Source organism: Corylus avellana, chromosome ca9 (assembly GCF_901000735.1).
Source record: "Corylus avellana chromosome ca9, CavTom2PMs-1.0".
NCBI classification, from domain to species: domain Eukaryota; kingdom Viridiplantae; phylum Streptophyta; class Magnoliopsida; order Fagales; family Betulaceae; genus Corylus; species Corylus avellana.
The window spans coordinates 21192573-21210126 of record NC_081549.1 but is presented as its reverse complement, the minus strand read 5'-3'; the positions used below and the strand labels follow the sequence as shown (position 1 = coordinate 21210126).

General features: G+C 36.6%; 1 protein-coding gene across 1 annotated transcript; it reads left to right on the top strand.

The window, feature by feature from the left end:
* Positions 1-2205: 2205 nt before the first annotated feature.
* On the top strand, positions 2206-10005 carry LOC132161777 (RNA polymerase II C-terminal domain phosphatase-like 2). Its single transcript, XM_059571960.1, has 14 exons — positions 2206-2475; positions 4066-4539; positions 5152-5362; positions 5611-5768; positions 5872-5942; positions 6036-6141; positions 6269-6355; positions 6579-6720; positions 6830-7197; positions 7298-7355; positions 8034-8098; positions 8198-8251; positions 9192-9816; positions 9920-10005. The coding sequence occupies exons 1-14, from the start codon at positions 2206-2208 to the stop codon at positions 9943-9945; spliced, it is 2715 nt and encodes a 904-aa protein (XP_059427943.1). The 3' UTR covers positions 9946-10005.
* The last annotated feature ends 7549 nt before the right edge of the window (positions 10006-17554 follow it).

The window sequence follows — 17554 nt, the reverse complement described above, 5'->3', positions numbered from 1 at the left end:
TTAAAGAAATCGCGTGGCTACGATGATATCAACGCCGTGCTACGAGGTCCACGGGAATTGTTGTGTGGGCTTTAGGCAGACATAAGGCCTGTTTGACAAATATTTTTAGAGGAAAAATAAAAAATTAATAGATTTATATGGCATAAAAGTGAAATGAATTTTATTTTTTTTGTGAAGAAAATGGTGACTTTTTGAGTAGAAAAAAGAATTTGGCTTAGCAAATGCCACATCTTAGTTGAGGAATCGGATCCTCTCAATTTCAAATAAAATTGAGAGTTAAAATTGTCATTTTTTTTTAAAGATAATTTTACTCCTATGAAATAATAGATGACTTTTTACCATTTCATTTGAAATGGAAATGATCCTTCTTACTCACTTAAGGGGTGGGTATGTTCCCACCTTTAGGCTATTATCGAATGGGCAATTGTCGATGTGATTATTGCCGATTAATCTCGTTGAAGTGTGTATTATATGGTAACATAAAAGCATGATAGATCATCTTTTAAAACACACATAGATTGAATTAAATAACAAATATTGTTGTATTTTGCTATTAGTGGTTTGTATTTTACTAATAGTATTTTACAAAAATTGTTGCATAGAAATAAGATAAAATGCTATTAAAACACATATTTTATATTAGTTCATATAATGTTGTCCGCCAATATGAAGTGAATGTAAAGAATAACACTTTTTTAGCACTAAATACTGTTAAAACACACATTATCTATGTTTGTTAATGCATTTTCGTAACTTTTTCTTTTTTGAAAATTGTATTTTGACGTGACATAAATATGAGAGAGCGAGAGAGATCGTGTAGCCACCCTCAATGAAGGAGATGGTTGATTGTGTAACCACCTTTATCTTAGTTAGTGTAGCCCTGAAATCACTTCAATCTTATTGGAGTGGCCGCCTTGGCCTATTGTGGTGGTTGTGTGGCTTCTCTTCTCTTTTGTTAAAGGTGACTGCATAGTTAGTTAATTGAATTTGTCTCTTTCTTCTTCTTTTTTGTTTGTTTGTTTCTTTTTTTGCTTCTTAATTTTTTAAATAATCAGGTAACTCATGCTCCTACAAAAGTTTAGCACAAGTTTTATCAAAATATTCGAATAAAAAGAATATGTGAACATTATTTTATAAACAATATTGTATTTTGAACAACATTGTGTGTTTTTAGTTATTTGTTTAACATATCTAATAAGTTAAAATATTCAAACTGAAAAAATAAACAAAAATAGAGTTGGTTAGCAAACATTAACAATAACTTGGAGCAAAAACTTATTGGTGGTTAAATTCTACTAAGGTCTAAGAAGCTTATGCAAATAACAATGGGCCTTCGAAGACTTACTCAAGCTGAGACATGATCAATGGTAAGATAGACTAACCAAAACATGCCCAACCAAGCAGTGCCACCTAGTGTTACGTTACCATGCAACCAATGTTGGAGAAGATGGTTGGATAATATGAGTTTGTTGGTAAAATAATTCGAGAAATTCTACGCTCAGGAGTTCAGATGATTAATTACGCCTTTAATCAGTCAACCAATCGGATTATGTAGCACTACAAAACAATGCGACAAAGATACACTCCTAATTCAACATGGACAATGAAAGCTAGACAAATCATATTTAGAAGAGGAAAATCCAATTCTTAATAGAAAAGGAAAAAAAAAAATAATAATAATAATAAAAACCAGCATTAATGTCATGCTTCGTCAGTCAAAAAAACGACTCTACTCGAGAGATCCACGGTCCAAAGGTGACTCTTCAAAATAACCGACGTTTTCGGCTGCCATGTAGACAAAGCGGTGTCCCACTACCCCGGAAAAAGAGCAACTCCGGTCCCTTGCTCGCCAAGTTGCGTACAACGACAGGATTGGTATTTTGGTAATTTCATTAAAAAGCAACACATAGTTAACCGACTCCCTCCGCCTATAAATTCAAAACCCATGCCTTTTTTTTGAAACCGTGAATAGTGCAATAGAGAGTGCAGAGCTCTGAGAAACGAAGTGAAATAAAGACGATAACGCTTTCTTCTACAGTTCTACTATTTTTTCGTGAGAAAAGAAGCGAAATAGAGACGATAACGCTTTCTTCTACAGTTCTACTATTTTTTTTGTGAGAAAAGAAGCGAAATAGAGACGATAACGCTTTCTTCTACAGTTCTACTATTTTTTTCTTGTTTGGCGCCGAATCAAATTTGATTTAAATGAGTCGCTTAGGGTTTAAATCCGTGGTCTATCACGGGGACTTGCGTTTGGGAGAGGTGGACGCTATCCGGGTCTCGGACCAGAATTTCCAGTTCCCAAACAACGAGATTCGCATCCACAGCGTGTCGCCAAGGAGTAAACGATGCCCTCCGCTCTCGATTCTCCAAACGATTTCTTCGTTTTCGGTTCTATGCAAACTCGAGTCGTCCTTGCCCGTCGAACAGTCGCATCTGATCAATCTCCACGCCGAGTGCTTCGACAAAAATAAGGTCACCACTGAATCCGCTTCGTTTTAAATTTTAAGACCTAAATTATTTTTTATTTTTGTCGCCGAGAAGATAGCTAACAATTGAAAAAACAAGAAGATTGTAGGCCTTTTGGTTTACGGAATCTCGTGTCGAGGCGGGACGGATATCGGCATTTTTCCCAACCTACCTTGCACCTTGCGGGTTTGGAAATTTCAACCCGCTACCTGGGCAAACTGAAGCAGGTTCGGGTAATGCGGGGTGGACCGGGGTGGGTATTGCGGGTTGAGTTCTTTTCCTTCGCTTCCTCGTAAAAGGAAAATGAAAGAGAGAACCTATGGAGCTTTCTCGATGAGCTCTTGAACGTAGTTTTCGCCGAAATAGCGATGACAGGCGTCGTAGACTTAGCGGACAAGAGAAACCGGTTTGTTCTTGCTCACGGCCACCACTCAGACCTAGTTGGACTTGTCGGTGGCTCATTGGACTAGCTGCAGGACGGACTGGAACGCTAACATTGCGATGCCATTGATGGGGGCTGCCGAGGTGGCCATATTAGAGAACAAAACAAAGAGAGCAAGAGAGATGAGAGAGAGAGCAAGAGAGGGAGAGAGCAGATGAGAGAGAGAGAGAGGAGAAATGACGCAGAATAGAGAGAGAGTGGCTAAAATGATTAGGGTTAGGGTTTTTTCTTTTTATACCTATGCGGGGTGGGGCGGGGCAGGTACCGCAAGAAAAAAAAAATTCCTATACCCGCAACCTGATCCGCCCTGCACGAGTTGAAAGAAATCTAAACCGCACCCGCAAAAAACACTTAAAATTCACGGGGCAGATCAGGGCGGGTTTTTGCCCACCCCTAGTTGGAATGGAATAATTACTTCAATTACTTAGTTTAATAACAACACATATTTCATAATGAACTAAAATGATTAAAAAACCCATTTGATTTTTAATTTTTCTAAAACTCAAAAAAAAAAAAAAAAAAAAATTGGGCTTGTGGTGACCACCCCAATGAGTGGCTGGCCACCCACAGCATGCACTGGGGGTGACCACGCCACCCCAGAGGACCTCACCATGGCCCTTTGAGGGTGGTCGCAACCACCCCCACGGCCCATCCAGGAGTGGTCGTGGCCACCCCAAGGGCCATTGGGGGTGGCTGCTACGATGTGGATTGGGGTGGCCTAGAATCTCATTGGGGGTGCCTTGGGTGGCCGCCTCACTCCAGAGGACCGGCGAGGCCCTCCGGGCCTTCTGTGGGTGGCCGGCCACCCATATGATTTTTTGTTTTTTATTGCTTTTATTTTATTTTTAAGTTTGAGAGAAAAAAATGGTTTCTTTTTTAAAAAATGATGTCATTTTTATGAGGAGTAGCTATTCCTCTTATTTATTTATTGTTTGTAAGGAATCAGTGATTCCCATGGGAATCCAAACAAAAAATTGACAATCTCATTCTATTCCAAGTGTCTATTCTGTAAAGCAAAGGAGTCTTGTATTGTTATTTAATTGACTAAACATCTAAAAAAGTTGTAAGAATTGGAAATAAAATAAGTCGATTTTTATCATTCTCGTACTTTTCTTAATTATAAATGAAAAAAATTGTTTGATTTGGTTATATAGACGGCCGTGGTATTGATTGGGGACGAAGAAATTCATTTGGTGGCAATGCCAAGTAAGCAGAACAAGTTTCCGTGCTTTTGGTGCTATTCGGTTCCTGCAGGTCTGTACAATGCGAGCTTGGGGATGCTGAATCTGTGTTGTCTGGCGATCGTGTTCGATCTTGATGAAACGCTCATCGTTGCGAACACAATGAAGTCGTTTGAGGACAGAATTGAGGCGCTTCGAAGCTCGGTTGCACGCCAGACTGATCAGGTGCGCGTGTTGGAAATGATTGCCGAGATGAAGCGGTACATTGATGATCGAATGCTGTTGAAGCAGTACAGGGAGAACGATTATGTGGTGGATAGTGATGGGAAGGTATATAAGGTGCAATTGGAGGAGGTTCTGCGGCTATCTGATAACCATGAACGAGTTGTTCGGCCTGTAATACGGTTGCAAGAAAAGAATATTGTCCTTACTCGTATCAATCCTGAGGTGAGATTGTTTGTTTCTGTATCATCTCTATTAGATGCACCCTTTGGGTTTCATACCAGCTTATTTTCAAGGAATACTTTAACGGATGGAGCAGCTAGTAATGGATTTGGATGAGTTCTTACCTTTAGTTAAATGATCGATAATGGATACAAAAGGGGAACTTTCTAGATTGCTATACTAGATCCATATGCTTCATAGACTAGGGTAGCTGAGAAGTTAAATGGCTCAGTATTTGTACAACATGTGCGTGCTCACACGCTTACACACACGTCACCCATATTTACCGATTGATTGATATTTGTAATAAGATGTGTCCGAAGAAAAATGAGTAGCTTTTGCTGTAAATGACGAAATGCTGATGCACTACAATCAGCTAGGAAACCTGAGTATGTATTACATGGTTTTTGCTTCCTGATAGGAGTTTCGACAGTAGAAGCATCCTATGGTAACACATTTAGGGATTTTAGCTACATTTATGCAGTCCCTGTCCAGCAATCTATGTGCGGGGTATCTAGTTTGGCTTCTGAAATGATAGGCTGTTCATGTTTTTTTTTTTTGGGGATGAATAACTGTTCCTTTTTTTCCTAAGGACTGGCTGTTTCCTTTGTGTAGAATCGTGATACCAGTGTGCTTGTGAGGTTGCGACCCGCGTGGGAGGATTTGAGAAGCTATTTAACTGTAAAAGGTAGGAAACGGTTTGAAGTTTATGTGTGCACTATGGCAGAAAGAGATTATGCCTTAGAAATGTGGAGGCTTCTCGACCCGGAGGCACAACTTATAGGTTCAAATAAACTCCTGGACCGCGTTATATGTGTCAAATCAGGCAAGTATTATGAGAATAATTCAACCTTTTTTCGTGCTTGTAGGTTCTTCTCTCACAAATGCTTCTTTACATTTTGGCATTCATCTTGCGTACATCTCTGTTGAATTGGCATGCTCCATCCACCTTTAATTAAAAAGTAAAAAAAAACACTAATGGTGGATGTAGCTTGCTAATTCAGAATGCAAAGAAGTATTTCTCCTAAACGTAAATCAATTTGTAAATCCTTTTCTTGGTTCTTGACCTGACAGGCTCCAGGAAATCGTTGCTAAATGTCTTCCGGGATGGCATGTGTCATCCAAAGATGGCAATGGTAATTGATGACCGTTCAATGGTTTGGGAAGATAAGGACCAACCTCGAGTTCATGTAGTTCCTGCATTCACTCCTTATTATGCTCCTCAGGCAGAGGTACTTTATTTTTCCTTTTCTATATTTGTTGAGAAAAGTTCTTTTAATTTCCTTTCTTTTAAAATGCTAGTGACTTTTTGTTGTTGATTTATTTGTTTAATAGGCAGCTCATGCTGTTCCAGTCCTTCGTGTAGCAAGAAACGTCGCATGCAATGTCAGAAGTTACTTTTTCAAGTAAGAGCCCTTTTTTTTAATCAAACCATTTAACCATTCATTTTTTACAATTTACTTATAGTTGCAGTTTAAATATGTAATGCCTGCATCCAGAGAGTTCGATATGAATTTATTACAAAGAATCTCGGAAGTATTTTATGAAGATGAGGTGGTAAATTTACCTCCTGCTCCTGATGTGAGCGACTACATGATGCCAGAGGTATTTGAACTGATCTGATTCTCAAGCCATTGATGAGACTTATATTTTTTTTTCGTCAGCTGTTACCAAATTTAATTAATTTATTTTTTTTAAGAATTTCTTATTATAAATAGTTTCTGAATTTCAGGATGCGGGATTTGTACCAAATGGTAATAATGCTCCCATTAGTGAAGGGATGAATGGTGTCGAAGTTGAACGAAGGTTAAACCTAACGGTAGGTTTTTAATATATTAGTGGATGTGGCTTTATTAGTGAATGCTAAGTGATTTTAGCATTATGAGTCAACATAATGAATTGGTTTCGATTGGCGAATGTTATTCTTATGACAAAATTTTCTCCATTGCTGCTCCTTATGTGCATGTAGCATAATGGGACTTTGATTATTTATTTACATTTTTAATTGCTTTCTCTTTCTCTCTCTCTCTCTCTCTCTCTAGGATCAGAAGTATATCAACGACTTGGCTACTCCTTCATTGACAAGTCGTCCTGAGTTAAGATATGAAACCTCTCAACCTCCTCTTTCAATCTTACCAAATGTCATCGGCCACACATTTACAAGACCATTGATGCCTTCTCAGAGTATTTGCCTTATTTCTCTCAATATATTTATCCTTTGGACAGTTTGATTTCCATTATAAAAGATATATGCTCAATGTCTTCCCATATTATGTCTCCAATTATATTGTAGAGCCTGGTTTACTTGGAGCTCCCGTTAGACGAGATGCAATCTCATCTGATTGTGATTTTGATATGAAGAGAGGACTCCTTACAACAAAGCGTGGTCCAGATATAAGGAATCAAAGCTCAGGTGAACCTCCTATTTTGTCAAGATTACATACACAATCAGCATCAGTGATGCAGCCACAGGGAGGCTGGTTGGTGGAAGATGATATCAGTAGAGGACATTCAAATAATCAACCTTTGGGATTTGTTCAAGATGCTGAACCATTAAAACCTGATAAACAGCGTGCCCATCTAAATCCAGTTCCTCGTAGCACACCAGGATCTACTCCTACTGGTTTATTCTCACAAACATCCCAAGTGAAGGTTGAAGAGGTTTGTTGTGAATGTTCTATGAGCTTACGATATTACTTTCTGGTTTGGACAATCATTTTTACAGGTGGCTCAGTAAATTTTTCTTTTTGCTGATATGCAGGCATGTGCTGGTTATGGTTTGCAAAATCAAAATCTTCCACTTGCAAGTCAGCTATCAGGTATGGGAACTTGCAAAATCATGAATTCATGTATCTTTACAACTAAAATTAAAAAATCATAGGTTTTTTTAAGACTATTGAGTTAGTCTATCAAGCAGGGCACCCTTTTGGGTTTCCATGTATGAAACTCACATAGATACTCCCTCATCATGTATCAATTTATTTTGTACTTACTACCCACCACCACAAATCTTTCTTTTTGACTATTAAAAAAATCTTGAAGTACCAACACTAATTGCCCTCTTAAACAACTTGGAATAACTTTCTACATTTCCATGTGTTTTCTTATTTGGGAACTTGCGTTACATGCATAATTTGTTGAGAATAAGCTTATCCATGGATAATTTGTCAGTTTCTCCTCTTTGCATCTGTTTATTATTTCCTCGGCTTTAATGCTAAAACCTCACTTTCTTGCTTCTGTATTGCAATATCAACGTATTTAAACTTTCTATCTTTGAATTTATTTTTTAAATTTTTTATAGCTTTGATTCCTGCATTGAAATCAGAGGGATGGGAAAGTGAAATTGATGTTTTACTATCCTTTTTGCCTTTGCTGTCAATGATGAGCTTGAATAAAAAGTTTGATGATGTGTTCTTTTTATGAATGATGTGCCGTTTATGATGAGCAATGCCTATCTAGTATCTATATATCTATTAGCTGATTGAAGTTTCTTGCAGAGGTTGGTGTATCTGAAAATCAGGTGTCCAATAGCAGAGAGGTTGCACGTAGATGCAGCTCCAAGGTAGAGATACATTCTGGGTTGACTAGGGATACATTGCTCTATTTTTGGTCCTCCCTTTTCGTTGTTGGGCTGTTCACCATATTATGTCCTATCTTGCAGGTTGAATTCAGGTCTGTTGTAAGCACCAGTAAAGATTTGCAATTTTCTGTTCAGGTCAGTGTAACTGTGTTTCCTTGTTAAAAGTTATTTTGAATCTTTACTCCTGTCTGAACATCCATCCATGATATCATTTTGTATTGTGCGATAGAAAGTATATATTTCTTTTTGTGAGTTATGAAAGAATGGTTCAACTAGCACCATCAGTTGGTTAAATTACAGAAATGCTTTTTCTGCCATGTGTTTTCTCCCAAGTTGTTGCTCGTAGTGGTTGATTTGTTGGTCTTACTATTTTGAGTTGGATTTTATTGGACACTTTGAGGACTCATCAATGTGAAAAATATATTAGTTTAGTAGAAATGTATCAAATGCGTATGATAATGTACAGAAACAGATTTTTATTTCTTGGTTTTTGTATTAAAAACTACATGACTCAACTCAACTAGCTTCCACCTCCTCGTAGGGCAAGGGCCTAGAGTAGTCGTACCTTCAAGGAGGGTGGTGGTGACCTAGGTTTAGGATTAGGGTTTTCTATAAAATCCTAACCCTTAAAAACCTTGCCCTATTTTTTTGGGGAAATTTTAAAGGGTTTTTTTTTTTTTTTAAAAAAAAAGTTTTCTCATAAATCATTTAGGGTCGATTTTCTTAGTGGAAGTGGAATGTGGCTCCTAATTGGAAACCTAAGACAAGGTGAGATTCCAATATGATTGGAATGTGGTTTCCTAATTTGATTAGGATAACCATATATTGTTGGATAGGTTCCCATTTGACTGAAATATTAAACATGAACATAATCATGGCATATACATTTTGGAAACACAACAAATATAATGTGAAACCCAAAAGAAAACATAGCATATTTAAATTGTCTTCTTTTAACCCTTTTGCCACATTTTTGAATTAGACTACTATATTGACTAGATCAAATTACGCACAGTGGAAGCGTAGTTTTGATGAGATACTGACAACTAAAAGGCACAATCTTGTGTTGTCTCAGCCTTGTCTAGGTTTTCCAGCTTTGGATGCCACTCAGGAGGACAAACAACAATTTGATCGTTGGAATCATTTCAACGAGTTGGCGAGAACCTTCATCTTGACATCTTTGTCAGATAATCTCATGGACGGCCTTTCACTCGATTCAAACATGTTGGTTAGTCTGAAGCAGAAATTTGGTGAAGAAAATAACGCTGCTAGGCAGGACACGACAAAGAGTCTAATTGATACTAGAATGACTAAAGAAGTTCTAGTTCGCAATCATTGTCAAGATATGATTGCATGCTTAGAAGAACTGGAGGTGTTGGATGCCAAGATTGATTGTCAACCTCGAGTGGATGAGATCCTTGAGTCTCTGTCAAAGTCATTCAATCAATACAAACGTAGTGTTTCCATGAACAAAAAGGCGAATAAAAAGGCTTACAAAAAGGTTCAAGCTGCTTCTTCTGAGTCGAAAGGCCGGAAAAAGAAGAAGGGTTTTAAAAGAGATGGCAAGCAAGTTGCCATAGGAGTGAATGGAGCAGGGAACAAAATAGTAAAAGTTAAGTCCAAAGGAAAGTGTTTCCATTGTGGCGCAGAAGGGCATTGGTTAAGAAACTGCCCTAAGTATATGGATTTCAAACGCCAAGGTAATGGTTCTTTCTTTTAGTTGCAAAATGCTTTGTAGTGAATCCCACTAGTTCTTGGTGTGTGGATTCAGATAAACTAATCATGTTTGCAATGTGATTACAGGGGTTTTCAAGAGATTAAATAACTGAGAGAATGGAAGATGTGCTGACCCTTGAAGGAATGTAGATTTTAGTTTTATCTGTTAGAGTAATTTATTTGTATATTGAATCAATAGTTGTAATTTTATCCGTCTATGGATACTCTTTTTACAGAAATTTGATTTCTATAACCTTTTGGGTAAATGCTATTAATATCTCTATTTTGAAATATACAATCGCAATAAAGAATAATAAATTGCTTATCGATTTTGAATTTATTACTTTTGACAAGTAATAGTGCGTCCAATAAATTTCATTATTTTGTGACATTTGTGGATGATTTTTCCTTTATGACTTGGTTATTTTTAATGAAAAATCGCTCACAGTTATTTTCTGTCTTCCAAATTTTTCGTAATATGATTAAGACTCAATTTTCTCAGAAAATTTGTATTTTGCGTTTTGATAATGCCAAAGAATAGACATCTAGTTCTTTTGTCTCTTATTTGTCTGATAAAGGCATTATCCATCAAATTTCATGTGCTCACACTCCACAACAAAATGGTGTGGCTGAACGCAAGAATCGTCATTTATTGGATATTGTGCGTTGTCTCTTATTTCGAATGCATGTCCCAAAACATTTTTGGAGTGATGCTGTTCTCACTGTTTGTTATCTCATTAATCGGATGTCCTCCTCGGTCTTAGATGGTGCTTCTCCACATTCGCTCTTATACTCTTCTTCACCCCCGTTTGCCTTACCACTTTAAGGTTTTTGGGTGTGTTTGCTATGTTCATAACTTGGGCCTTGACTATGATAAAATTGATTCTCGCTCTACTAAATGTGTTTTCCTTCGTTATTCCACAACTCATAAGGGATATCGTTTTTATAGTCTTGTTCTTCGCCGTTACTTTACTAGCGCCAATGTCACATTTGTTGAGTCTCTTTCCTATTTTCCTGTTAATGCGTCTTTCGAAGCGTCCACCCTTAAGCCCAATGTCATGTCTGTTTCGCTGCCTGTTCCATATCTCTCTGAGTCTGTCGTGTTGCCTCCACACTCTTTTGCTCCTCTCCAGGTTTATACATGTCGGCCACTCCCATCAGCTCTTGCACCTCCACCATCATCTGTCCTGTCTTCGGATCCGCTGTCACCTGCATCTGATTCCTTGCCCATTGCCCTACGGAAAGGTACACGTTCTTGCACTACTAAACATCCTATCAGTCAGTTTGTATCCACTAGTTTTATCTTCTTCCCATTCTTGCTTTATTTCCCATCTTTCTACTATTTCCACCCCAAAGACAGTGCAGGATGCCTTATCTGACTTTGGTTGGAGGCAAGCTATGAAATTGGAAATGAAGGCCTTGCATCAAAATGGTATGTGGGAACTTGTTCCATTACTGCCTGCTAAGAAGACTGTTGGTTGCAAATGGGGTATACACGGTTAAGTTTAATCATGATGGTTCAGTTGAACGGTTGAAAGCTCGTTTGGTTGCTAAGGGTTATACCCAGACATATGGTATTGATTATGATGAGATGTTTTCTCCAGTTGCCAAAATCTCTTCCGTTCGTATTCTTATTTCTTTGGCTGCTAATCTTGATTGGCCCTTATTTCAATTAGATGTCAAAAAGGCATTTTTACATGGGGATTTACATGAGGAAGTTTATATGGAGCAACCACCTGGGTTTGTTGCTCAGGGGGAGTATCAGGGTTGTGTATGTAAGTTAAAAAAGGCTTTGTATGGTCTCAAGCAATCTCCATGGGCATGGTTTGGGAAATTCTCAGCAGCGGTATAGAGTTTGGTCTTCAGCAATGTCAGACAGATCATTACGTATTTCACTTACATAAAAGTGTAGGCTACATTTTTCTTGTGGTATATGTGGATGACATCGTGATTACAGCTAATGATTCAGGAGGCATTGCATGATTGAAACTGTTTTTACAACAGAAGTTTCACACAAAAGATTTGGGAAAACTAAGATATTTTTTGGGGATTGAAGTTGCTAAATCCCGAACAGGTATCAATTTATTCCAAAGAAAATATGTACTTCATTTGTTAGAAGAGACAGGTCTTCTGGGTGCTTGTCCTGTTGACATTGCAATGGATCCCAATAAGAAATTAGTAAAAGATGAAGGGGAATTATTTGAAGATCCTGGTAGGTATTGTCGTTTAGTTGGAAAGTTGACTTAACTTACTATAACTAGGTCAGACATCTCATATGTAGTGAGTGTTGTTGGTCAGTTCTTGAAGGCTCCTAGGGTTTCACATTGGGAAGTTGTTACTCATATTATTCGATATTTGAAAAGAGCTCCTGGCCTTGGGATCTTGTATAGACCGAATGGACACCTCCAGGTAGAAAGGTTTACTGATGCAGATTGACTACAGGATATTGTACATTCTTGGGTGGTAATTTGGTGACTTGGAAAAGCAAGAAACAGACGGTGGTGGCACGGTCCAGTGCCAAGGCAGAATATAGGGCAATGTCTAATACTACTAGTGAATTGACGTGGCTACAACATTTCCTCCAGGAGATCGGATTTGCCGCTCCTACTTCTATCCCGTTATTTTGTGATAATCAAGTTGCTATACATACTGTGTCTAACTCTATCTTTCATGAAAGAACCAAGTATATTGAGGTCGATTGTCATTTTGTTCGAGATAAGGTACTCAACGGAGATATATCTATACCATTCGTGAAGTCTGGAGATCAGCTAGCTGATATGTTTACAAAACCCTTGTGTCGGAAGAAGTTAGAGTTTATTTGTTCCAAGTTGGACTTATATGATATATATGCTTTAGCTTGAGGGGTAGTGTTAGGAAAGTGTATTAGGGTTAATATGTTATATGGGTATTTTGGTCTTTGTATTTTAAGTTTCAATATATATATATATATATATATATCGTTTGAGAGGAGATGGGCTGTAAGAGAATACTGACAACCTCCCCTATGCAAGGTCTTGTAAACCTTTGGCATGCAAGACTTTAAGAATCCCTTTGGGCATGAAGTTACTCTTCCTAGGCATGTGTCTCCTTGTAGAAGTAGGATTAAAAACCTTAGCCTCACCTTGAAATACACAGCCATTGGTGTTCCTAAGAAGCTTTTGTAAATTTGGTCAAACAATTAGTTTTGAGAGTGACATAGGGAAAATAAAAAGAGCTCCAATAGGCCTAGGACACTTACCATCCTATGACTTGTCATAAGTTAGTGTTAATTACAATTGATTCCACTAAACAATTGTAATTGTACTCTAGTATTTTATTTAAGATTATTCATATAATCCTAGTGACATTCTTATATTATCAATACATTTAACCCCTCCATGAAATAATCAGAAGAATTAAAATAATAAAAGGATTGTCACTTTAATTCATTACCTTGTCATGTTTATATTTATATTTACTTCTTATACTGGTCATTTTATTTGCCTTACCTTTACACTTTTCGCTTCTTCAACTTGAATTAAATCACTCTTGTGTCTATACATTCATTGGTCTTCATTGCATTTCTTCATAATATTAAAAGCTTCTATAGCTACTTATTATCATATTTTTTGATATATTGTTTACCTTGAAGTAAGCTGCTACTGATGTTCTTTCTTTGCTGTCCTCCCTCTCCTTTCCCTAAAAAAAAGGTTTGTGAAAGCCCAAGGAACCACAATGTTTTCTTTGGACTCTATCAAGCTCATTTCTTCGTTCCCGTGGTTTAGGTTTTATTCACAGGTGAGAATATAGAGGTTGGAATGGTTATGACAAGGAAAGATGCTCAACAAGAAGCTGCTGAGAGTGCCCTTCACAGCTCAGCAGGTAAAATCCTCCTCTTATTCGTTCTCCAAGGCAGATTTCTTCTTTGAAGCAGACTTTGATTTTATACTACATAAACTTTGCAAGAATGATTTATTTTAATATCTAACTGATGTGACCCTTAGAAGTTGTGGAGCTTAGACATTTGTGCACTCTAGGTAAGGTGAAGTGTGATCGTATTGGTGAGTTAGAGAAGCTTAATTGCAAAAAGAATCTCTTCTTCTTGGGTGGTGTGGATGTTGCCTATTGTTTTCGTTTCTCGGATAAGCCTTGATGTCTCCTTATTGTTGGTGTATCTGGCATTAAAGAAGTAGAAGAAACTTGTAATCTTTTAGTACTCTGGTCTATAAGGAAGTTATTTCTGGGCATAACATTTATACCGTCAACTGTAGACGACAACAATTCTTTACTACTTTTACTCCTTGGTAGTACTTATGCCATTCGATTATGGTTATTGAATAATTACATCCTAAACCCTATGATTCTGAATGCATCTTGGTGTGTGGAATCGCAGAAAAATATGTTGCGTATATTGCACCTCGTTCTGGGCAGTTGACAGAGATTTTGATAAGCTCTCTCTTGGTTATATAGAGAGAAACCACTCCCTTTTTGAATTTTGCATCGCATCAAGATGTAGGAGCTAAATCACTGAAAGGGGAGTGAGATGGCTTCATGTCTGCTATTGCTGCTTTGCCCAGGCTCCATTCTTTTATAATGTAAGAGGTAAAGTACTCGCTTGTAGTCGATTCAGCTTTTCCATTTATATCTTAAGGCTTCATTCAACATTTGTTATGTCTTGTGCATTTGGAAGTTACAATAAGCATTTTTTTTTAAAAAAGGCAATTACGATTTACACGAGTTCACATTAATCTTTTAATTGCTGTATTTGAAAAAGATATGGTCTATGGACACAGGTGTTATGTTCTGACATGACCACAGGGGATCCGCTTCAACAGCAACGAATTAGAATCAGACGTTTTGACATGACCAATAGGGGATGAGCTTCAACAGCTAGGAATCAGAATCACACATAATCTCAGGACATCACCAACGTTGCTGATTTTGTGGGATAACAGAATCACGATACTGAAGCCTTATTCCCACGAATCAATGAAGCCGAAATAGATGCTTCAACGGTCATATTGAAAAGCACTATAAAATATAAAGCTCAAACCTGGTATGAAGGGAACTAGGCCCTCGGCTCAAAACTTTTGATTATTGCCTTTGTTTTCCTACTCACAAATTCTAACTTAAGCATTAGAGCTATCTCGTGTCGGCATCAACCGACATGCTCTTCTTGTGTTTACATTTTCCTTCTCTCTTACAGGTGTTCTAACAAAATGGATTGACACACAAAACGCTGTATATCAATGGTTTAAATTAATATAATCTCTATGCAATAGACTATATACAAAGATATATATGATATGTTCACGTTTTTTCATGGTTAAGATTTAAAGTTTGTATATCTAATGGTATGAATGATGTCAATATTAGCATGACATTTAAAACATTTGAATATTAGAGGATTATATGGTAAGATACACAAGCTTTAAATTTAATTTTGACCATAAAATGAAGAAAATCTTTGTCCTTGTACGATACTTCATGTAATGCACTTATCCAAATCCTAAAATGTCAATACATTTTTGAGTAGGATGCTTAATTAAGAAGATTGATGTTGATTTGACAAATATTATATATATATAATTTCTAATCAAACTTTTAGACAATTCCTTCCACAAAAAAACGTGGATTGGAATAGCCCCCATACGCGTGGGAATTTTCTTTTACCTTGATCGTTTATGTGACACGGCTATGCAGCCTATGCCCCATCCAAAACCCTTAATTTTTTTGTTACAATTTGTTTTTTGTTAATGACATATTTTGATATTCACGTGTAAAATTTTTACTTGATATGATGTGGCCATGAACCTATGTATTATTGCTTAAAGTTAAGAAATGCAACAAAAATGATTAAAGGTAATTTGATGCATTTTAAACTTTAAGGAATAATTTTATAAAAGATTAAAAAACTAACCATTTTGTTTTCTGTTTTTTCTTTTTTGGTTCTTCACACGAATATATTAACAAATAATTTAAAATACAAAATATTATTTGAAACACAAAAACAATTTTGTGTATTACATCAAAATATCTTTTTAAACTAAAAACAAAATACACAATCAAAATATATGTTAGGAGTCTCCAAGGGGTAGCTCAATTGGCAGTAGACTACACTTCATGAAGCGGAAGTCACTAACATATATATATATATATATATTATTCCTCATAATGTGGTCGTGTCGGGTCATTAACCCTAATTCTCCAATGCCCATCTAGCAAATCAGCATTTCTGGCTCTCCCTCTCCACTTCCTTAGCCTTGCATCGATTTTCTCATCAATGGCCTCGTACACCTGCCACTTGCCACCACCTCCGGCGAGCAACTTTAAGTCACTAGCAAAAGGATCGATGATGGTCCAACATATCCCACCTACAATCAAAGACGGATCTATGGGGACTGGGAGTGCCTTGGTCCCCCCTAAATTACAAGAAAAAAAATTGAAGGCAAATATATATATATATATATAAGGTAAAAAAAAAATTAAGGTATTTTTTTACCAATTGGTCCCTCCCTAAAATTTTTTAGCCCTTAGTCTCTCTCCAAATTGAAAGCTGGATCTATCTCTGCAACTTCAATCACTCTTTATAACATATCTGTAGCTTCAGCCCCAACTAATGTATTGCATAAACATCTATCGGTATCTCATGCTTTTCCTTGCTCAGCTCTCCAAAAATTTTGAGATGATTAAGCTTTGTAGGCAACCGGTGCAACCACCTAAAAACTTCATTAAGAAAACCTTTCACTACCATTATAAGATCCCCTTGAAGCTCTTTTCCATTAGGTTCAAAGGGGGCAGCCGAGCACCCTCCCCCTCCAATGGTCTTCGGTGGTTTGGTCAAGTTTAATTAGGGCCCATAGATCTAATTGTAATTTTAAAAATGTGGGAAGATGAGAGAAGAACTAGACAAAAAAATGAAGCATTTTTCTTTCTTTATTAAGGGTAATTTTGTTTTCAGGGGGACATTAACTAACAAATTTTGCTAATTTGGGAGATTGTTTCAATTGAAGTTTATCAAAGGAATAGCTCCCTTTATGCCAATATATATTTTTTTTAATGTTTTAATTTATAAATAATATTAATAACATATATGAGACATGTGTCAATTGCTGATTTATTTGACGTGAAATACTGTTAAAAAAATAAATAAAACTTGAACGAAAGTTGCATTTCGATATTTAGAATGAAGACAAATAATAATCATTTAATTATGACCCTTTACTACATATAATAAAAAGGCATTTAACCACTTTTTTTTTTTTTTTTTTTTTTTTTTTTTTTAAATTTTTTTTATCAAAAATTGTAGTTTTCCTAGACAATTATTGTTTTTAAATTTTTTTTAGGCTTGTGGTGCATGATATGCTAAGAGCCTGTTTAAAATTGTGTTTGAGAAATAAAACTTTTAATTTAAAAAGAGCTTTTGAACAAAAGCTTTATTTTTAAGCTTTTGCTAAAAGTGCGTTTTGATTATTTTTAGACTTTTTGAACCATTAAAAACGTTTCTAATTTTTTTTTACTAAATGAGTTTTTTTTTTTAAAAATAATTTTTTGAGTGTTAAAAACACTTTTAAGTGTCTCAAAAACAATTTCAAACTGTCCCTAAGCATTTGGTAGCTTTCTTTTTCCTCTTCATTTACTGAGGCAGGCACTGTCTTTTTATTGGCATCATAATCTTAATTAACGCGAACCAATAAAGTTGGATCACGCTAATTTTTAAGAGCAAGTTCCACATGCGTGTAG

What these genes read in the sequence shown, in the direction of transcription:
- LOC132161777 (XM_059571960.1), top strand. Translation starts at nt 2,206, where the DNA reads ATGAGTCGCTTAGGGTTTAAATCCGTGGTCTATCACGGGGACTTGCGT. An exon ending in ACCATTGATGCCTTCTCAGA is followed by an intron (nt 6,721 to 6,829) that starts GTATTTGCCTTA and finishes ATTATATTGTAG; the next exon opens with AGCCTGGTTTACTTGGAGCT. An exon ending in TATGGATTTCAAACGCCAAG is followed by an intron (nt 9,817 to 9,919) that starts GTAATGGTTCTT and finishes ATGTGATTACAG; the next exon opens with GGGTTTTCAAGAGATTAAAT.